We start from the raw sequence: 23,841 nt of genomic DNA on the forward strand, positions 1-23,841 counted from the left end.
CTAAGGCCTTTGAGGTTTTGCTTAAGCTGAGGGGTCTGAGCCTGACTGCAGTTGCAGTTGGAGTGAAGAAAGGAGTAATCTTCAGTGAAAATCACCAGTAAGGTGACTGTTACATCATTGGCAAAGCTTCTAGGGGAAGTCAGTTAGTGAATAACTTCTTGGCATCTGCATCCACGTAAACTTTAAACATCTAGCCAAAGCACAGAAACAGAATTCTTTCTTTACAATTTTATTTACAAAATGTATTAAAACTTTGTACAATACCTCATGGCAATGAGGCTCTGTAATTTATGCCCACACATGCAATTTATGCTTTTACAGCCATTAGTTTGCTTGGCAATTTTTCTGTTCACTGAAGTACAGCTTTAACAACAAAAAGAAAAGAATTGGAAAAGAATCCTCAAGTGACTACTGCCAAACTCCCATAGCTTGAAGTTAGTAGCAGAAATTTGAAGCAATCAATGTTTTTTTAAACATGCAAGTTTTTTTTTTTTAAATAACAAACCAATTTACCCGCCTCTTCATCTCAGTGAAGTTTCCTCTCTGAAAAACTGATTTGAGTTAATAAACATACATTTTTCTTTATACAGTGCCTATGAAAACGTTTGTGTGTAGGTTGGTTGGTTTGTTTTATACAACTTCATGTTCACACAGCGTGAGCTTCCCGCGCTGGGACATTATAGCATTCGTAAGTTGAAAATCACAGTTTCATGAAAACAAAACAAAACAAAAACACAACAGCTTTCTTTTTTTGTTCAATATCATTTGAAATTTGACAAGTGAGTTATTTGCTTATGACACCATTTTTGGAATGAAAGTTTATATTACACTTTTCTGGAAACATTTCATTGGAACGATACTTCTTTCTTTCTTTTCTGAAGACAAGAGCAAATATGCAGCGAGTCAACTAAAGCATCTAAGGGTCACACTTGGGAAATGAATGCGAGCTCCTAGTTTTTGCAGTCTGGAAACTTCCCAATGCACGTTACTGATGAGAGCAAACTACTGAACTACAGGAAGCATACGTCTTTATATAGGAGGTAATTAGTGAGTGGAGACTATTTCTTCAGACTGTTCTGATGATGCCAACGGCAGGTATGCAGTTAGTTACTTGATAGCCTATGGAGCAGTGGAGCGATCTGAGAGAGTCAATAGAGAGACTGCTCCAAGCAAGGATCTGGGAGTGATGCTGAGGCCCTCAGATTAGCAGTAGGTTTGGGAATGCATTTTAGTCTTTGCAAACTAGAAAAGATCACATGCAGTCCAATGGAGAGCCATGGGCAGTAGCAGGCAACAGCTAGCAGGACAGACCTAGCAAGAGTAAAGTCAGACTGAAAACTGGTCTGAACCTGCTGTTCCGCCTTGCAACGCGGTCCTGTCTCCGTGGTGTACACTTGAAAGGCATACTTAGCAGAGAAAGCCGAGCTAAACACAGTGTTGTTTCTGAGATATTCTAAACACATCTGGGAGTATAGGCAGCGTTTCCCTCACCTCAATGCTAAATACGCAGCTCTATTGACTTAAAATGCACACTGAAGCAAGAAAAACAGATCTGTGAGCTGAAATTCCAGACTTCTTGGAAAGCCCCGGGATCCATTCTAGGAAAGCACCAAGAGGTAGCTCCTGATAGTGCCCCTCCCTTGCTACACACAAAGTCAATTTCGAAAGCTCTGTTAATCTCTTCGAGTGGGAAGTTACCAAAGCGTTTTCACAAAACCATTTCCAGAACACAGAGAAGTCACTGTTTAGTCCCTTTTCCAAAGTGTTTGAATTTTCTTAAGTGTTGCATTTACATTCTAAAGATATACACATTTCAGCAACATTGAAAGGAAATAGGGTGCACAGAACATCACCACCAACAGGAAATACCAAAAACATCTGGTCAGCAGATCCTAGAAGAAATGCCAGTCCGTCTTCCCAAACACCGGGAGACAGATTTTTTCTTTTTAATCAGGAGAAATTAATTCTTTTAGCTTAGATGGGCCTCTTTGATGAATTGGAATTTAAATTTGTGTGTGTGTGTGTGTGTGTGTGTGTGTGTGTACTAAAGAACATGGCGTTTGAATACTCTGCAGTGGTATCAAAGAATGGCTTTTGTTGAATTGACTTAATAAAATTTTTTTCACATACTGGAATCTTGCATGTCCATTTTTTGTTGGTTTTTATTTTAATTATTTTTTCAAGCAAAGCAAAAAGATTTCAGTGATGGTTTGCATTGTCGCGAGTCTCAGAGTGTTCCATAAGGCACTGAAGGAAAAAAAAAAAAATCAGTTTTTCCTATTGAAAGGTCATTGCACCATCAGCAATATTCGTGTCAAGCCCGACACCAAGGAGAGTGAAATCTGGCTCAGGATCCTTGAAGCAGCCACGTTTTCGGTGATTTCCTCTCATCACATGCCTCCAGTGGGAAGGGATCTGCAAAGGCAAATGGATATTTAAATTTGAAGGGGCTTTCTATTAGGAATTGAGAAGTTTATAATGGCTCAGTCTATCTTGAACAAAACTATGGCTGTTTTCTCAAATTGGCATTTTTGGGGTTGCGCCTCATTTATTTGACTGACTAAGTGACAGGTCTGGTTACATTCTCTACTGTATGTATTGCACTTAGGAATATGCTAGTATTGAATGAAGTTTAAGTCAAGGCTTTAATCACTTATGATGTAGGTATACCAGAAAGTTTCCATAGCATTTTAATACAGGTATTCACGAGAACAAAAAGAGTGTATTCTGATTGCAGAAACTGCGACAAAGGATTGTTTACCCAGGACAGAGGGTAAAGAGTATTCTACGGTTTATTGAATTCAAATCCATTTTAACTGTGAGAAGAAAATAGTTTGCTTATTGCTAGAAAGGTGAGCAATTGTTTCTCTTAATACCTACAACCTTAGTTACTAAAGTCTGAAAATAGCACTGGGACTTTAAAGATACAGTACATTCCAGGAAGAGGCCAGAGCAGTGATATCCACGAAGGGGACTTGGCATCAGTGGGGTCTTTGACCTGAAATTATGGGCCTGATTGAAATGCTGATAGTGTCTTCTTTTTGGAGGCACTAACTGTTGCAGGGATTCATTTGCCCCTGACTATGAATACTGTAGTACACTTTCTTACCTCCTCTTCAAGTTCACGTCCCTCTCTTTATCCTTTCCTTCTACGCTAATGAAACTCTTGTTTTTCTTCTAAATTAACACTGAATTTTATCCCAAAAGATTGACATAATTATGATCTACCACTGGCCCTGGAGTAAAAGTATCTGTAAAAAGAATGTCAAATATGCACCTGAAGGCCAGAAGCATCCTAGGAGGGTAGAATAAGACTAACATGAAAGTCGACAAACCTGTCCCTTGGCACCCCTAAGTCCTGAGTCATATCTATCGCCGAAGCTTGGGTAAGTTTTTTAAATCTATGACAGAAAGATCAAAGTCTCCTCCTATCTCCCCAGTGGGCATGGGATATCACTAACTAGCGACATGCTTTGGGAAAGGAGCCCAACCTCTCAGTGCCTCTGTTTCCTGCTTTTAAATGGGGACAAATGAAGGATTATCACTGAGGTAAAAGTCCCTTGGGAGAAAGAACATCGTCACCTTGGTTATCCAGACATGCTTTTTTCCTGCTTAACATAAAGTGAGTTCTTCTAAGCTGAAAAACGTCTCCAGTAAGCATGCCTATGCATAGGCTACGGAAGGAAAGTGGATCACTTTGAAAATGGGCTCCATGAACAAAGCTAATATTGCAAATATTTTTAGGATGACTAAACAGAACTCTCCTAGAGGAAAAACGAAAATATTTTCCCCTAACTTCAGGCATCTTGAGGTCTTGCAAAGAACAGAGATTTCAACAATATTTTTGAAGAAACCAAAGAAGCCAGAAGTAGTTTGGAATCGCAATTAGGAAATTAGAAATAATTTCCTAAAACAATTAGCAGAGTCCACCCTCGGTGCAGTGAATGTGGAGCGCTTGATGGGCAGTCACCTGCCAAGGCATGCTTGGGAGGCTACGCTTCCAGTGGCTGGTCAGTAACCCAGAGGCGTTCTGCTACCTAGTGGGAGTTAAACATGATCTGAGGCCGAGGCATGTGTTTCCACAATAAGTCCAGTAATCCTGATGTAACTATCATCCATAGAAAATGAGAAATGACTCCCTCATCTTTTATAATCCTGATGTAACTATCACCCATAGAAAATGAAAAATGGCTCAGGGCAAATCACCTGCAAAAATATGATATAGTGAAATCCTATTAACCAGATTTCACTATATCATAATTTTACAGGTGATTTGCCCTGAGTCATTTTTCATGAGCAATTACTGGTACAATAAACCCCCAAGGTGGGCTCTGATAATTAGTAATAGAAGTAAAATCTCAGGGTATCTCTTGATGTTGGTGCCCCTGGATAGACCCTGACAGATTTAGGCCAACTCAGAGAACTGCAAGCCTAATAACTAGGTAACAAATTAGAAGTCACCAGGAGATATTCTAGACCTTCTTGGGAAATAAAAGATGAATGGGTGAAGAGCTCACTCTTCACTTAACCAACATTCTCCTAATGTCACATCACCAAATTGGCTGAGGAAAATAGAGAGATTTCAAAGCAGCTTGCTTTACGCCTCTTGACTAACACAAGTGAGGTTTTCTCGGCATCTTATGAGGCTTTTGCTTCTTGTCTGGAGACTTTGTACAGGCTTGGAGGACAGATTTGTTTTCAGATGCTCTTCCCAAGCTTTCTTTTCACCCTAGAGATGGTTGCCAAGGTTCTAGGTAATTGGGTCGTAACCACATTGTCATTGGAGTCTACTAAAACGTGGCTGTTGCCTCAATTAGCCTGAATTTTGCTTCACAAAAGTGAATTAACTCAGATGAGTAAAGGAAAGCCTGAAGTTGTGGCATATTAGTTTCTGAGACTTTCCCCTCAGGTTTGATGTTCCAGGCCTCCAGTTTTGGACGGCAACATTATGCCCTAACAAACGTTTACTGATCCCAGTTTCTTCCCTTTAATTTCCTTCCTTCCTGCCTGTCTTCCTGCTTTTCTTCCCTCCTTCCTTTCTTCCTCTTTCTTCCTGTATCTCTATACCTCTTTCTCTCCCTTGCTTTTTTCTTCCTTTCTTTCCTTTCCATTTCCATTTCTATTTTTTTTTTTTTTTGAGATGGAGTTTTGCTCTTGTTTCCAGGCTGGAGTGCAACGGCACGATCTTGGCTCACTGCAACCTCCGCCTCCCGGGTTCAAGCAATTCTTCTGCCTCAGCCTCCTGAGTAGCTGCGTTGACAGGCATGTACCGTCACGTCTAGCTAATTTTTTATTTTTTTAAAAGTAGACACAGGGTTTCTCCATGTTGTTCAGGCTGGTCTTGAACTCCTGACCTCAGGTGACTCACTCATGTTGTCCTCCCAAGGTTTTGGGATATAGCCGTGAGCCACTGTTTCTGGCCCCTTTCTTTATTTTCTTAAGTTACATTCTCTGAGATTATTTTCTCTAGAATCTTTCTACTCCTGGGACAAGCAGCATTTGCATGACCTGGGGGCTTGTGAGAAATGTAGACTCTCAGGCCCCATCCCAGACCTGCTGGATCAGGATCTATATTTTTAAAAGGTTCCCACAGGGGTCGCATGCACACTAATGTTTAATGAATACTGCTCTGGGACTTTAACAAGAGTCTGAGGCTATAGTATTTGGGTAGTAGGGACATAAATTCTCAGATGGAATAGTTGATAAAAAGAGTCTGGAGATCATGTGACCCTGAGCCCTGATATAATTCTGTTTCAGAAGAATTCTTTCTAGGGAAAGTAGTAGTGATTGAATATTCAATCTTGTGTGGAGTGCATAAGGAATGGGACATATGGAGGCTCGGTGAAGTTCCTCAACACTTTTTTGCGGACAAGAGGAACAGAAACTCAAGATCTGCTCTCCATTTGACAGGATACCATTAGGATTTCAAGTTTCCTGGAGGACATCAGGCCATGGATGGTTAGAATTAGCATGGTTTAGCAAAGAATATGGCTATAGGCAGAAGAGCTGTGTTCTAGTCCCAGAACTGCCACTACCTAACTGTGTTGCCTTGAGTAAGTCACTTGATGGGCTGGGTCTTACTGATAACTGCCTGATCTGTCTTATCTCGAATAAGCCAATAGATGTGAGAGCACTTGGATGACTGCTACACAAATTTAAGGTGTATTATTTATTTGGATACCAGAACCTCAAAATTTGGGATAATTAAGTGGGATTGAAATTGCTCATGTCCAGCAAGCATGCCTATGTGTAGGCTAAAGAAAGAAAGTGGATCACTTTGAAAATGGATCATGTATTCAATATTGTAATGGACCTACAGCACCTACTCAAGAGTAAAACATTTTAAGCACATTGAAACATTAAATGCTTGCATGCAAACAATGCAATTACAGATGAATCCATGTATTGTACATCCACCAATGGGAACACTGTCAGCAGATTGGTGCAGTGTGCTGAACATGTTGTGGCAAAGGCAAGAAGAAAGAACAACCAGCAACTTCGCTGGACAAAATGATGTTTTCCATGACCAAGGCAAATGATTTATTTGAATGAAACATTATTTAAAAATTGGCTAAATGTAAATCCACAATGTGAACCGTAAGATCAAAATGCAAATGCAGCTGGGTGTGGTGGCTTGTGCCTGTAATCCTAGCACTTTGGGAGGCTGAGGCGGGAAGATCACTTGAGGTCAAGAGTTGGAAACCAGCCTGGCCAACATGGTGAAACTCCGTCTCTACTAAAAATACAAAAAAAATAAGCTGGGCATGGTGGTGTGTGCCTATAATCCCAGTTACTTAGGAGGCTGAGGTGGGAGAATCACTTGAACCTGGGATGCGGAGGTTGCAATGAGCCAAGGTGGTGTCACTGCACTCCAGGCTGGGTGATAGAGTGAAATTCCATCTCAAAAACAAAACAAAACAAAACAAACCCCCAAAAACCCAAAAACAAAAAAATTAAAAAACCACAAATGCACTTGTAGAAATCCTAGCATATTGGCAATTACTCCTGAGGGCAAGATCGCCTAAAATAAGGGGTATGAAGTTGCTTATTGTTCTGTTCCACTTCCGATAGGCATTTTAGTGATGACAAATGCACTTTAAAGTAACAAGACTATATTCTTTTAAAAACGTCCAGAACAGAGACATTATCCTAATTCAAGCTTGCATTTGAACATGTCTGAATTATTGGTGGAGTTTGTATTCGCCAGAGTCAAGGTGGCAACACTCAGGTTCATTGAAATATGAATTACGGCTTGGCTAGCAGCAGGGAGCCTAGACTGTCCTTTGAGAGACAATTACCTGCGCATCAGTTCCAAGGAAGGGACACTGAAAGAACTCACGGACTTAATACATTGTTTACTTAAAAGAACCACCTCTCCCTATGGAAGTGCTGTATTACTTGAGGTGGCAGTGCCTCACTTGTGTTCCTAATTTTAATGTCTGTTCCAGAGCAGCTACTCTCTCTAGAGATTCATTGGCTAACACGGTAGCCACTGGTCATGTGTGACTACTGAACATTTGATATGTAACTAATATGAGTCAAGATGTACCATAAGTATAAAATATACCTCAGATTTCCAAGATCAGTGTGAAGAATGTAAAATTTCTCATTTTTTAAATATCGATAACATGTTGAAATGATTTTATTTTGAATATACTGGGCTAAATACAATATGTCATCGCAATTAAATTCACTTGTTTTACTTTTTAACTTGTGACTATTAGAGCATTTAAAATTGTACACGTGGCTCATGTATGTGGCTTGCATATATTTTCTACTGAACAATGCTGCTCTGGAGAATTGCTTTTCCTTTTGGGTCACAGACCACAATTTAATTACAATCATTCTATTAGAAAAGCACCGCTGCCTGACAAGTAGCACAATCATTGTTTTCAAAGAATCAAATGGTTGCAAAGAAGAGACAATGCTTTAAACAATAAACCAAACTTAAAAAAAAAGAAAAAAAGAGATTGACATACAGTAATGTAAAGCTGATTATTTTACTAGACCTTAACCGTACCCCTAGATCTTAACACTCTCTGTTCCATACACGTTGTAGCCTTCTCTGTATGTAGCATAATTCTGAGTGTTGGTGGCAGGAGCAGGCTTAAAGTTTTGGGTGTTCTTTGTGAGTTTCATGCGTTTGGACTCTGCCCGTGATTTGTAACAGAATTCTATCAAAGCCACCATCATGGCCAGCCCCAGACCTCCAACAAGTATATAGAAAACGCCTGCCACATTGCTCAGGCTCAGAGCGCTGGTCTTGTCCTAAGAGAAATGAACAATGTGATTAGTTCTTGGGAAAAACAAAGGCAATGGAACATTATCATATATTACAACAGCATAGGGTAGTTCTAAATTGTAAAATTACTAAACATTGATGTAAGTGTTATGACTCAACTCTGGCAACTGGCTAATGTTTTGCAATGACCAGCAAGATGGTAGATTGTGCTTCTGTTGACAGTCTTTATCCTCACCTAAATGTCCTTTTATCTTGACTCCTTATGTCCCTTAGTGCCTAAAAGTGATGTTCAACAATTAATATAACAGCACTTGGCCATGGGAATAAGACAGTAAACACAAGCATAATTTATTCCTCTGCCAGCCTCAATAAACACCATTTGTCAGAGTTGAGCTGTGACATAATCTCTATAAATGTAACACTCTTTTCATTTGGGAACTTGAAGCACTCTTTCCCCTCTCTGCCCCGCAACACCCCTTTCTCCCTTGCTCTGCCTGTGACAAACTTTGTGAACAACTAGTCTTTAAGATACAACATGATAATATTAGAGGTTCCTACTATTCTTATCTGGGGAGTCATTTTGCGAGGGTTTGCTTAAAAAGGGTTAACTCTCTCCTCTTTCCCCCAGTGGCTGAGAAATTGCTCCCTTTGGAGATTGGCTGCTAAATCCTCATCCTAGTTAAAATCAGGGCAGCAAGTCTTTGTGTTGTTGGAATAAGGGCACGGCACAAAGAATTGGCTCCATTCCATTTTCCTGAGAGTTTAAGGAAACTGTCAGGAGGATCCATGGGGTCCTAGATTGGCTCCATAGAAATCAGAAAGCTTTTCCAGGAGGATGATAATTTTTTAAAAAAATCCAGCTCATTTTTAGCTTTTACTCCAGGGAATGTAGAGAATAATTTTTAAAAATTACACTTATTTGCTTTCTATTTAACAAGGGGAAAAAATTGAGGAAGCCGGTCAGTGACTTTCAGGTCAAACTGTGCAAATCTGACTAAGCTATCTGCCTGTATGAAAAAGCAAAAACTGAATTGCTGAACAATGGAAAGAAAAAAGTTGGTGTCTTGAGCCCTACCTTGAGGTAGGACACACCAAGGGCCAGGAGTCTTTCTTTGAAGAAGAAATAAAATAAAATAGCAATTTGTAGTCTTTTTAGAGGGAATGTAACCATTTTGCTGCTGAATGTAATTGAATGGAATACTCAAATTGTTATGCCAGTGAATTTTGAGCATCGTATTCAAGTGACAACATGGTGAAAAGATGATGGCCATTGCTGACACTCAACACTCTGGTTCAGCTGGTCTTCGAATCATTTAAATACTTAAAAGTAAAGACAATATGGCCATGTTCTTCTGATCCTGTTTTCATAGAAGCCAGTCCTGTACTTGTTTACCTTAATAAAAAGTCCAATTGAAATTGAATTGCGTTCAGAAACGAGGTGTGGGACTGTCTCATATTCACAACAACCTTGCAAATAGTCACGGTTCTAGGATGAATGACAGCTAGACAAGTAGTAATAATTTCTATCACATATGAAACATTGAATTATCTCTTTAAAGAGGCTGCTGAGGCTATCTGCAAGGATGTTCCACAGTCCATTGGGAAACAGACCAATTTCTGGTAACCCTTCCTCTGCCATTAGATTTTTATATGTATGTGATATTTAATGGGGGGAGAGATCCTTTCACATAACCCACATAAGCTGTAGCAAGAAGAACAGTTTCAAGTTCCATGTGTTGTTTAAGTTTCACAAGAGTTATAGAATTCCCTGATGTGGGATGTAGAAAACCAGTAGCAAAATGGTTCATTGCACGGGGAAAATGAGTGGCATTTCATGAAATGAATTAACTGATACCACAATATTAGTCCAAAAAAAGGAAAGGCAAAAATTGAAACTAAAAAGAACTTTCTTAGGGGAGCGAAGGGGGGCAGGAAGGAGGCGGGGAAGAGTGTTTCATGCTTATCAATGTGATGTTATCCTGACAATGTATACTTTTAAGGAGCATGCGACTAAATTTTAAAAGTATTACGTACAGAGATTCAAATGACACCTTTGGAAGAGAGAAGTGTGACAGACTTAATGAGATTCGAGATCCAAATTAATGCTGAACTCAATACAACAGCAGCTGGCAGGAGGCTAATCATTCTGCTTACAGAGACCAGTCTTTGTTATTTATTTGTTTGACTGTTTTCAGATGGGATCGACATAATATATTAATAACCAAATGGATTTATAACTACAAAGTCTCTGACACTGTAAGAGGTTAAGAAAAAGTACTGTCACAAATAAGTCTTTTTTTTTTTTGGTGGTTGTTGTTATTGTTGTTATATTTTCTCTTTGAACTTTTGAAATGTGAAATACAGTAAAACCCCCTTATAACACAGCTCATTATTTTATAGCTTTGGAAATGCAATAGACCAGACTGAGTTTCCTAATCATAATAACAGCTCTAGAGTCAACAATTGATGTCACATGGCAGGCCTCTGAGGCTGGCAATTGTCTTATTCCTTTAGCGCTGTTGTTATAAAGGGGTCCCACTGTGTCAGGGAGTGTGTGTTGGGAAGGAAAGCCGTTTTAGGGTAGAAAATAAACAGTGGGTCAAAATGTGATTGCTAATCAGTACAAAAAGACCTTCAGCGACTGACCTTACTCCCGGAGTCCTTGGCTCCACATTCCCCCTTATCGTACCACCATTTGTTTTTCAGCTTGTCTAAGATGCCTTGTTCACTGAGTTTCAATACTGCAAGGTTTACAGGCGTTCTTCACGTGGGAAATAACATAAATAACATTATATTATGTTATTTTATGTTATTCAAGCTTCAAACTACTTTAAAACTATAGAAAGCGATAAAGCAGGGGGCCCTGGCCACAGAGTAATTTTAGACACTGCAGGCAACCTGAGCATTACCTTATAAAAAGTTAACACTACAGCAACGCTATATTTACCAGGGCCTGCCCATATCGCTTTGAGTAATCGGCACACACTGTTAAATAATGAGGATAGAAAAAAAGGCACTCCTCAGATAGGCTGTGTGTGGTGAGGAGGGTCTCCCCTCAAGTGACAATTGTCGGCGGCAGCTTGCAGTAGCTTTGTGAAGGAGATGTGTTAGGTTTGATCTAACTGGGTGTCTTGTTGTACTTCCAGACAGAAAGCAAATTTTTTGGAGGAGTCAGGAAAAGGACAGACCTAGAAGGGGAAGTGTTTCCATATTGTGGACCGAGACAAATAGACAAATCCGAACAGAACTGAAAATAGAGTCTACTTAAGTAACATGCCTTCTAATTAATTGTCCTTTACCACACAAGTCTGTTGCCCAGCTGAAAATGATCTCAGAAAGAACTGTACTACATACATGTCCTTACTCCACAAACATGTAGTCTAAATGCTTATGCACATACTGGTCTTAGTATTAAAGGTATATTGTGGACCTCTGTTTTGGATAAGGGGAGTATTTTCATCAACGTAAAAACTGGTCTATGGATTGTTTTCGAGTTACTGATTGGCTGTCTCTCTGATATGGACACATGTCTGTGGTCAACTTAGATCAGCAGGTGGCAAACCACATTGTTTCAAAATGGATTATTAATATGGCAGGACCTAAACCAGCAAAATGCGTCTGCCACTGTTGTGTAATGCTGTAGAGAAATAGTTTAGTGGTTCTAGTAAGATAGGACCCTTAACTAAGAGGCTAATATATATCCCCAGGAGGCCAAGCCACTGCTCCTTAGTCCTTCACTGCTTAAAATATAAGGACTACATTCAGAGCCACTGGGCAAGTGTGTGAAACCCTACTGGTTCTAGGATAAAGATTTTCTCCCTTATAAATTTCTTCAGCTGTAAAATGGGAATAATGACCTTTATCCTGTCTTCTTTCTAGAGCGATTAGATCTTAAATGAAGAATCTTGAATGACTTTGGCTAAAAAATATGCCATGTAGAGAGGCTGGCATAATTCTGAGGCAATAAACTGTGTGTTCAGATTCATGGGAGCAATATTGCCAAATACTAGTGCATGTCGGGTTGAATGTCACTAACTTAAAAATAGGAAGGCAGGCAAATTTATGGAACTGTGAACATGCCATAACAATTTCTTAGCCTATTTTGGATAAGTTGGACCCACTAACACATCTAGTCACTATAAGACTTGCTATTGTCACCAAGATCTGGCCTCTATCATAACAAGTCCCTAAACCTATTTTCTTTCTTCTTTCATTTGCTGTTTAAAACAACAGAGGGGCCATTTTATCTTCGAATATTCTGAGAAATATATAATCATTTAAAAATAATGCAATTTCAGAGTATTTGAGTTTTGAATAACTATAAATCTTTAGTGTCAGGGAGGTAATTTTCTTGGTTAGCTCAGTGCCTGGCAGCCAGAATATTTGGATTTTGTATCTCACCAGGAAATTGGGATCCTTTTATACTTTAAAAAAGTTCCTTTAACCAATGCTCGGAACCTCAGGCTTCTCAAATGCTAACTGGTCGATTGGAATGCAGAGCACTAAAAATATACTCAAATAAAACTTTGAGCCTCTTTAAGATATCATTGGCAGTGAAAGTTAAGTCAGACTTTCAAAGGGCAGACAGACGGGCCATCGATGGCCCTGAGGTTACTGTTGGCATTGCCTTCTCCCCTATTCTCCATTGTCTGACGCTCCTCTCTCTCCCTCTCCCCTGCTGTTGTCCTGTCACTACCACTTCTGCAATGCTATGCCTTAAGCCAGGCACTCGCACCAGGCTCAGCAATGTAGCAATTAGCTTGGCATACAGTGGAAGCTGCTTTCCAATGGCATATGGGTGACTGGGCTCATCAGGACCACAGGAGAAACTACAAAGCAATTTCTTCCTCCTTTCTGTGCTTCCTATTTTCTTATTGCAAAGGGCCCAGTGTCCTCACAGTGCTACCTGCCTAAGCCCTTACCCGGTCCTGTTCTCCCTCCAGGTACTATGTTTTTCAAACTACTTCATTCGGTTTCTTCAGTACTGCTGCTCAACAGATCTTAGGAACAGAGCAGTCTGATTAAAGGTACTCACACATAAGGTCTAACAGAGATTTCACTGCCCCTAGAGATCCTAGTTTCAAAAGAAATTTATCAACCCTTAAGTGAACTATGTTCATAAAAGTATGGCATGTCAGTTTAGAGCAGTTATTCTCAAAGTGTGGTCCAGGAACCCCTGGAGGATCCCTGAACCCCTTTCATCAAAGGATCTGTGAGGTCAAAACTATTTTTATAATACTAAGGCATTATTTTCCCTTCTCACTATTATTCCTTCTTGATGTACAGTGGAGTTTCCTGGAGACCATATGATGGGTGAAATTACAATAGATTGATTGAAGAAGCAGAAATGAGAATCCCATTCTCTATATTATACCAGATATTAAAGAGAGTTACGGAAATATAGACAGTGCCATTCTTCTCACTATTCTTTTTTTAAGGAAAATAGTTATTTTTTTATAAAAGTATATGATTTATGTTAGCATATATTGGATTTATTATTTTTTAGATGAATCAATGAATATATTATTTAAAATTTTTTCAGTTTTAATTTCTGATGTGGTAAATATGAATAGACGTAACACACATAAATAAATCTATTTGGGGTTCTTAATCGTTTTTAAGAGTGTAGAGAGTTCCTGGGACAAAACATTTCAGAAACACAGGTTTTCGAGGAGGGAAGGCTATTCCCGTGCTGAGCGGCCACTGTCCACTCTTGCCAAAACCCAGGCTCAGTACATCAGTTACTTAGCATCTTACTTCTGAACAATGCCTTATCCCTGCCTTAGACCATCTAGTGGCTTCCACAGACTGGCTAGTAACTGCTCTTCACTCCCATGGCCTACACCATTACAGTGTAGGTTATTTTAGAGCAATGGTTGTCAACCAGAAGCCATTTTGTCTTCCAGAGGACATCTGGTAATGTCTGGAGTCATTTTTTGTTGTCACACCTGGGTGGGGTGGATGCTACAGGCATCCAGTGGGGAGAGACCAAGGATGCTGCTAAATATCCTACAATATACAGGACAACCCCCACAACAAAGGATTATCTGGCATCAAATGTCAGCAGTGCCAAAGTTGAGAAATCCTGCCTTTGAGTATCCAGACCTCCTATGAGATACCGTAGGACTTTAGAGAATTCTGACAAATGACCTACTCTTAGAAGTTTAGTCTTGGATCAGAAAAATAATCACAGGGTTTATGAAACCTTCCAGGGAACCAGTGTGCTTTTGGGAACTTCTAAATAAAAATGAGGGAGAAAAACAAACATTTCAAGCAGCAGCACAGCCAACAAGCATAAAAGCTGTAATCAGAAATCACAGATAATACCACTTAACAAGGTTAGAATAGATGGCAAGAAAAGAAAGTACTTTAAAACCCAAATCTCCTAGAACTCTATGTTGCTGTGGGGTAGACTAAATTCCTGAGATGGCAGAGGAAAACTGCTTTTGTCCACATGATTTTCTTTCTTACTATAACTTATTAGATGTGTTACCTAGCCCAATCTAACTAACTGAAGGTATTGACACCCTCTCCCCAACACACACACACACAAACACACACACACAGAGTCACACTCTTACACTTTGGTATTTTGAAGTAAGTGGAAATAGGTGGGCATTTGATCATTTTGAATGTCATTTTCTCCATGAAGCCATTTTTGCTTTTCAATGTTTTCTGTCTCCTCCATCATCATCTACCTTGCCTTATTATTGATGCCTATGTCTTCTGTCTCCCACTACACTGTGTGCTTCTTATGGGTAGGGAACATGGCTTATGTATTTGTATCACCATTTGGGATATTTTTTTCAATAAATACTTGTCAAATCAATAACTCTTTTAATACTTTGTTTTCCAACCTACTATATTTACATACTTATTATTCTGATTATAATTATTGGTCAGGTTTCATGATCACCCTAAGAAGGTAGATTTATGGTGTCTATTTAATAAATAAAGAAATTGAGGCACAGATAGGTTAAATAATTTGCACAAGCCTGTGCAGCAACTGATGGGGCAGGTCAAAAGGCCAATTAATATACACTGAACTCTGTACTGTACATTGTCCAATGGAATAAACAAAAGGGTAGCATCCCTCTTTATTTTTGCTCTTTAGGCTTAGATGTTTGTGATAGTTTTATTTTCCTTTAGGGACCCCCATACTCCAAGTAACTATCAACCTAGCAATGGTGTATTTTGCAACTGGGGCCTTTTACTGTGGTGCAGCAATATGTCTCTAGTGTAATGTTTCAGAGCAATTACTGCAGGCCCTTAACTGGGACCTAAGAGAATTATAAGTCAGAAATTATTGTACTCACCTCAATAGAGAACAGAAAGAATTAAAACAAAGTAGGTCAGATTCCTATCGTGGAAATTAGTCAGGCTTTCTCCCCTCTGAAGGGCTTGCTATGAACTTTTGGCTGAGTAGATCCCTCCTGAGACAAAGACATGGGTCAGCAGGCTTAGGGAGAAAACAGGAGTGTTTTGTGACATAATTTCAGGGGGACTGGGAACATCCCTCTGTCCAAAAATCTTTATCTCACTGGCAGCTGAAATTCCTCTGTGAGAATTTCACATCTTTAAGTGATATGTTTTGTTAAAATACAAATCTTTCTGAGAAATGAGAAATGAAACAAAGAGTAAATATTTATAAACTACAACTCTTTGTTCTATTTTGTCCAAAAAAAATGTTTGAGATGGGGTGCAAGAGTGTAAGGTTCCCCTAAGAAAACACTTCATGGCATGTAAGTCATAAAAATGCATATAGATTGTTGACCAGATGGAGAGAGTAAGAAAAATGGGAATTAGATAGTCATTTAAAAGTATGTGAAGTTAATGCTGACTTGTGTCTCAATGAATGATTCCTCAATGTGGGGAACAGTCAGGGAATTACATCTGTCTGTTTTTTATATAGGGGGTACTAATGTAATTCATAATACTTTGATAATGAGTTCTATTTTTGAAGAAAACATTATTGGATTCTAAAAATTTCTGCTTATCTCTACCATCCACACCTGGCACCAACTCAGCTACTAAGACTGTTCACAATCCAAGGCCTCCACCTGCCAGCTGGTGGTCGCCTGGATTTCAGGCTCAGTTCCTGGGTTGTACCAATCAGCCATTTTAAAGAATCAATGTTATCTTAGTGATGGCCAGCCTTACATATGGAGACAGCTTTAGGATAAGTATGCCATTGATTTTTTTTTCTGTGAAAGTAGAAAATTTTAAGAAAACTAAAATAAAAACAACTTTTGATATATTTCAAAAGAACTGCTTAATTTATTTTAAAGTTTTAATTTCAAGAAATACTTAAAATAGTAAATAAATTAGCTTAGAATCAGATTGGATTCCTTATTATGAACAAAGAAATGGTGAGTGATGTGAGGCTGCTGAGCTTAGGAGAAAAGAAGGAAAATTGGGTCTTGTGAATTAATTACCAAGTTGATTCTGTGAAATAATCTGGTGATCCCGGAAGGGTAAAGAGAGGAATCTGTACTGTCAATATGGCTCTGGGCCTGAAACATACCAGAACCCACATGTAGTATGATTTAGTTCCCTGAATACTATGGGATATATGCTACTCTAAATGGCTTCACTTTTCCTTTCGTATGAGGGATGCCTAAAGAGCAAATGTCTGTTTAATTAATGATCCCAGAAGACCCTCAATGGTACCCTTAGGAGAGATGGATGTAGTGTATCTATCTTCCTCCTATGTCCTCATATGTGTAAATATGTAGGTTACGGAGAAAGACAAGGAGATCATAGAGAAGTAAAAGAAATATATGAGCAAGGATGGTGGATTTGCATAGTCAATTAGAAATCTGCTCTGACAACACATTATCTGGATGATGAGAATGGAAACTTATCACAACCTAAGCTGGAAGCCCCTCTCTCACCCTATCCCTTATCCAAACCCTTGCTCTAAGTTACTAACATTTGCTTCTTGGTATCTAGTAATTTTTGGGAAATAACTTTTTAGAAATATCTTTGGCCCAGTGGAAGGAGAACAGCCATCCTTTCTTTTTCTGGCTCTTTTACTGAAGATGTTTCAGGTTTTCACAATGACAAGGCATCTTTCCCAATCGTTCACTTGCTTCTCTAGCATTCTCTGGAAAAGCCTCAGCATCAATCACCTGGGACATAACAAGCATGTCCAGGTAGTCACAGACATCTCTTTCCAGGTTGGTTTTGCTTTATTAAGATGAAGCCACATTGATGATCAAGCAAAAGAAGAATATTTACTGAATGAAAGAATTTACTATGTGGTACTTTACATTCCTTTCTGTAGATTAACCTGGGATATGTATAATGAAGGGATTTATCTCTCTATATAGCAGCTGTTTGAGGCCATGGCAGTTCAGAATATGCCCTTGAGTACACTAGTGTCTGAAGCCCTTTAAAACAAATCTCTATCCCCTTGTTTTCACAGGGGTTCCTGAATGTAGGATTCTAGGAAAATGAGGATTTTATTTCAATCCTTCCATCCTTGGATCAGCCTGGGCTTTCTGCACAACCTGGGAGCACGTGCATATATGACTGCTGGCATTACTGAATTCTGGCAACCCAAATGATCCTCATTTAACAAGGGGCAGCTACAATGATTTGCAGTTATGCAGTGCTTAGCTGCTAGAAGCCATCTCTGACAGAGTATTTATATCCATGTAGTTCACGAATGTAGCTCAAATCTATTTAACTCCTTGTTATTGGTATAATTTAGTACTAGTGCAAAGAATAAATTCACAAATTCAGTAATGCATGCATATAACATTAAGAGTTGAAAGCTGTGAGTCATTTTACTAAGGGCCTAACAATGTTAGTGATTGAAACCTATTGATGAGTATCTGTGCTGCAGCAGCAGCCCCAGAAGCAACTCTTACATATATGGGTAAAGCCAGTGGGGCATTTCTAAATTACAGCCTCTCAAATACCGAGCATTAGACTCCTTGATTCCATAGGTTGTATATTTCACTGACAGATTGCTACTGAACTGCCAAACTGGACCTCTGTTCAACTTCTCCATCTATAGGTTGAACCCAAGTGTCTGGGAAGACCTCTTTCCCAATTTGTCCCTGACAGAGAGAAGGGGTGCAGGGAAAATGCTAAGTTTTGATCAAAATGTGGTCATAGACACTTGCTCAAACACATAGCTGGTATGAATTCACTTGAAAACTCTGTTTTAAGATCCACTGAAAAAATCAAACTATAAAATTTGGTTGGGTTTTATTATGTATAAGTGTGTTTTTCTTAGTTCATTGCAATGTCACCTAGAGAAGCATAGAATGAGGAGAAACAGATCTGTACCAGAAACTCATATGATGAATGTTTCTGAAGACATTTAACTCATTTCCCTGATCCTAGGCAAAATATGCATTGAGAGTTCAATCTGATGGGTGCCAACATCCTCTTTTATTTCCAATAGCCATCCCTTGACCATGACTCATAGAAAAATAATCAGTTTTAGCTAAACTCCTAGAAAAATAACCGGTTTTAGCTAGATTGCAACAAATGAACTCTATATATCAGATCTGAAATCAGATCTGGTTGCCATGCCAGGGCATATACCACCCTCTTTTAGCATACATTCTAGCATCTACACATCACATCTGCACTTCCAGCAGTGATGTTAGACAGGAATATATATATATATATATATATATATATATATATATATATATATATATATATATACTTGATGCCATTGCCTTAGGTCTATATTTTGAGTAATATTTGCTTCAATGCCAGATGAAATTAAGCAAAAAGGTGAATCCAGCACTTGGACAACACTTTTGCCACTTCTGATCAATGGGGATCAGCCTCATGTGCCAAGGGCCAAATGCTATACCGCTCTCTAGAAAGTCAAAAGAGAATGGATTTCAATTGTTCATAAAAGCAATTTGCCCCCACCCTGTTTCACCAACCCCAACTCCCACATTAAGAAAATATATTTCAATTACATCAAATTTTTCATGTTTCTTTTCCATGGCTGTCCTACCTTTCAGAGATTGTGTATAACTTTCTCTCCAAATGAAAGGAAACTGAATGATTTGGTCTTCAAAGGGCAGAAAGGGAATAAACATACACCATTTCACTACCATTGCAATGGTGTCTTTCCTCTTGGCAACTGTATAACAGCATTCTTACCTTCAGGCTTTTCATCCCTGTGGCTCTTTCTGTAGCTGTGGTGTTGGACATTTGACCATTATTTGTCAGTAAGAAACACATTCATGTTATCAGGATAGCACTAAAGGCAATAATAGTGTCCTAATCATAGAAACCATGTTAATGCCACAGTCAATTTTTATAAAAATCATTAGAATGGAATTATTTTAAAAAATGTTTTCTTTCTGGATTATATTTTTTTCCGGTGGTGGAATTTATTCTTTAGCATCATTTGGCAAAATCAATGGTTTTGGCAGCCACTGGACTGTTTCAGTTCTTAAGGTAACAGATCTCTTGCTTGAAGCAGCCACGTGAGAGAAAGTGAGGATTTGCTCTTGGGAAGAAGACCTGAGTAAGTTCAAGGAGCAAATTTAGTGACTATCAGGAAAGAAAACTGTCAGGTTCTTCATACTTCCACGAGGCAGTACCAGCATAGAATCATGCAAACCAACGAAGAGCGTAATATACTCACCCTACTCCTCGATCCCAAACCAGAGTCTTGGGGATTCACAGGAACTTCTGCTAAGACCCAGGAAGTGCCATCGATCTGTAATGATTCTTGCCTACACACATAACAGTGTCAATAAAGAGTCATTGGGATCCATCTTAACCCTGGGTATCCGAAATGTCTACCTTCAGGGATGGCTCCTGCCAATAAAAGGTCCATTTTGTTGCAGGTAAAGGCAGATGCAGATTCATATCCATTACCCATGGCCCAAGAAAGTCAAAGAATTCTGGGTGTGGAAGAGAAGTGGTTAAGAGATGGTGCATAGGAGAGGAGAATTGTAGACATACATGGAAGAAGAAGAAATACACACAAAACTGAAGATCTCATTTGCACCAATGAGAAATACAGTATAACCTCATTCATCTATGTTCTGCCAAATATGAAGCTGAGGGATTTTGGAAATGGGCTATCCGAGAGTATAACTTTTTACTATCTTTGAATAGGAGGCTTGCTAAGCAAATGCATGGGATTAAAACAAACAAACAAACAAACAAAGATAGCTAGTGATAGGGAGGAGGAACATGTTTTAATTTCTTCAGAGAACAAACTCTTTTTAGGTACCTTGACAGCACCTATGTGAAAGGAAACACAACTGATTTTAATTGCAGGTATTTTTTTGGAAACAATTTAAACAAATTCCCTAAGTTTTTTCTTAGCATCACATTGGTCAGTTTATTCTAGTTCCTATATATTTTTGAAGATATAGTAAAACTGCATTTCTCTATCAATATGCTATTAGTCATAATGAGCATCTTACCATTTACTGAAATAATGGAGGTTCAATTGCATAGCCCATCCTCCTCCCTCATTTCCTTATATGCCTCCCTCATTTCCTTATATTCCTTTCAAGTTAAGGCACCCACCTATCCTATAATTCTCATTGCAGTCAAGGGGTTCAGAATGGTCCCTTTAAATTTTCTGTTCCAATGTTGCCAAGAGCACACATGTGCTGATTTTAATCTTGGCATATATGGACACTGGGAGTCTATTTTAATTCCTAGAGAGAACTGAAATCTGGTATAATTCTAGGGTGAAGTTGGGTAGAGTTTGTAAGAACTTTCCACCTCAGTCACCACTAACTTGTTTCACTGACCCTACCCTCTGTAGTAAGGTAAGGCTAGACGGGAAAGTCAAGCCGGTGCCCTTTACCCAAGATTAAGGGAATGAAGTAGGGTGGATGGGGGGATAAGAACATAAATGTTTGAGGAGACAGGCAGCTGCAGAAGGAGGCTGATGTGCCTATGTGGTAGTTCTGCACATAAATTCCCCATTCTGCTGTGATTTACAACGATAGACTTTCACTGGCTATATCACAAACCCCTGGTGACCTGGGTTTATCATTGAAACAACCTACTGGCTCTTAATTACTGCATTTGCACACACATTATAATAAGGCATGAACACAAAAGGGTGATTTGCAGGTTAAAAATTCACAAACCACGGCTCTAATTTACATGATCCTTGCATGTGCATTTACAGTTCATCAAGAAACAATCAAGTCTGTTTTGTTTAGGTCCTATTAGCTCAGGTTTGGGAAATTGGTAAAGCCAAGGAGTATTCTGGTTCCAGTTTGTAGGTCTAGTTCAGAGGCTGCCTCAGAGACTGACCTGGTTCTTAATCCCTTGTATCCATAGAAATAAAATAAAATAAAATAAAATAATAAAATATTAGTTTTATTAATTTAAGCTCATGTACATTTACAATAGCCTGAAAATTTGCTGTTTCTTTCCATAGTATGGTGACTTTTCTAGACTAATCTCAGAATGTATAATGTCTCATGTGAGGGAAGAAAAAGTCAATGACTTAACATAATTGCCCATTTATCATTATTTAAAGGTTGCAAGAGAGAGAGAGACAGAAAGATAAGTGATACAGGTATTTCTCCCTCTCCTGCTTTCAGAGATAATAGGCCTAAAAGTATTTTGAAAAAGCAAAAGCACTTATAAATGTCAGGCGTTGTGATTATTGTCATTTTTAGTAATCAGTACTGAGGGCTGGAACAGCTAAAATATGCCATTTGCCTAGTAACAAGGTAGTTGCGAATAAACCTGATTCTTATGGAAACGTATCACATGCAATCAGATTCACATTGCTCATTCGATAGGTGGTGGTGCTAAAATGCCATCTGCAATATTATCACAAGAGGTGACTCTGAAAGTCAGCAGCGATTTGTGGCAGCATTAGCTGTGTGACCTTCTCAAAGTCATTACCATCTCTGAATCTTACTTTCTCTGTGAAATGTTGGTATACTCAACAGTCAACTGTTATGTTAATGAGATGGGACATAGTGAAGAGGTGTAAATCTCAAGTTATTTTGCTAATATAGTAAAACCTTACTGATTTGGAGGAACAGAGGGAAAGGATTGTTTGAATGAGTAAAGCAAGTCCTTATTACAAAATAGGTTTGAAGAATGACAATGTTATTACTTTAAGTCTATTTTGTAATTCAAATTGACTATAAAACATTGCCTTAGTGGAGATTCTCGTGAGAACTACTTTAGCAGATAGATATGTAATGAATATGATTATATCTAATAAGTGCTTCCAACATTTGAAAAGGGTTTGTTCTCTTAAGAAAAAATTCAACTGACATTCCAGTCTAAACTCTTCATTTGTTTAACAAACCTTTATTGTCCCCATGCCTGATAATATAAAGTTAACTTGTAGAGTGGTCCCTGTCTAGTTTATCATAAACAATTAGAGGGCTCCAAATTAATGAGGTTTTACTGCCATTTCTACCTCCTTCTCCATTTTTTTTTTCAGCATCACTAACAAGTAGTGGTAACCAGATTCAAGTTCATCTCTTGCCCCTTCTCTTGCTCACTCTCAGAAAACAGCAGGCAGCAAGAAGGAAGAAGATAAAGGCAAGCTTCTTGGTAATCCAGAGATGGAATAAGCAATCGTTGGGTATGCAGCACTGATCATACTATTATCCATAGTTGAGAAAAGGGTTGACTTATTTCAAAAGACTGGCTGTAGGAATGACCAAGAAAAGCGATTTGAAAGCTGCCTGGCAGGTAGCACTATGGTTAGAGAAGTTGAAAACATTTAGGATCTACTGAAATATTTTTCTATTTGCATATCAAAATTCAGATAATCTGGAAATGGTGAGCTGTCAATAAAGTTACTTGATAAAAAACTTTGCAGCAGTACTAGCTGAGGAAAAAAAGTTGATTGCTGGTTGTAATTTAAAAATAGCTGGTCTAAAGTTTTGGGGTCTTCGTGTGCCAAAACATCTGGGTGAAAAGTAAAAATGCAGCCAAATACATGCAGATTTTTTTGTTTATATAACATCAAACGTCTGGTTATCTGAAAACTTCTGGGCACTTGGCATCATGTGGATGTTTTAGAGTCATCTTGTTACAGTCCATGGCTCCTTTTTAACCATGATGAGTATAATGATGAATTCATGAGAGCAATGCATCCAATCCAGCTCAATTTTCACTCTGCAACTCACTTCAATGATACAGTTAGGTGCTCCGTGCTAATAACATGAAAAACAGACTGGGAAGAAAGTGCTAAATACTTTGGCCATCAAGTTGGCCACTATAAAAATCAAATGAGCCAAGAGCTTGGCTAAATTGTCAATGTCATCAGTTCACACTGGTGGGAAAGAAAGTTACTGCTTTTTGACACATAGTAAAACCTTGATTAATTGGAATCCATAAGGGATGAATGGAATTTTCATTAAGAATACTCATTTTGTTCATTCTTGGCTAATAACATTTTTTCTTAAAGTGCTTGTATCTACTTTCTTGCTTCAGGGAGGCAGCCTCTAACATTTGAGGGTCAATCCAGATGGAGAGAAGATATAGGAGAAAGAGCCGAATGTGACCCCACCACAGGCCGCCTCTTGGTAAGTAATTTTTTGAAAAATCAATTTCTTGCAGTCTTCTTTTATGGAATACTATTGCTGCTTTCTCATCAATGTGAA

General features: G+C 38.7%; 1 protein-coding gene across 4 annotated transcripts in view; it reads right to left on the minus strand.

Moving 5' to 3' along the window:
* Positions 1-213: 213 nt before the first annotated feature.
* The window catches only part of GRIA3 (glutamate ionotropic receptor AMPA type subunit 3), a 330,401-nt gene continuing 306,773 nt past the window's right edge, over positions 214-23,841 (minus strand). The window contains exons 14-16 of one of the 4 annotated variants that reach the window (XM_074391691.1): positions 10,889-11,003; positions 8,010-8,268; positions 214-2,415 (exon numbers count right to left, since the gene is read on the minus strand). In XM_074391691.1, the coding sequence (XP_074247792.1) occupies positions 8,023-8,268; positions 10,889-11,003 (361 nt within the window). In that variant the 3' untranslated portion in view covers positions 214-2,415; positions 8,010-8,022. Of the gene's footprint in view, positions 2,416-8,009; positions 8,269-10,888; positions 11,004-23,841 lie in introns of those variants that run through there. The other 3 variants (XM_003931098.4, XM_003931097.4, XM_074391692.1) reach the window with 3 other exon arrangements.

Source organism: Saimiri boliviensis, chromosome X (genome assembly GCF_048565385.1).
Source record: "Saimiri boliviensis isolate mSaiBol1 chromosome X, mSaiBol1.pri, whole genome shotgun sequence".
NCBI lineage: Eukaryota > Metazoa > Chordata > Mammalia > Primates > Cebidae > Saimiri > Saimiri boliviensis.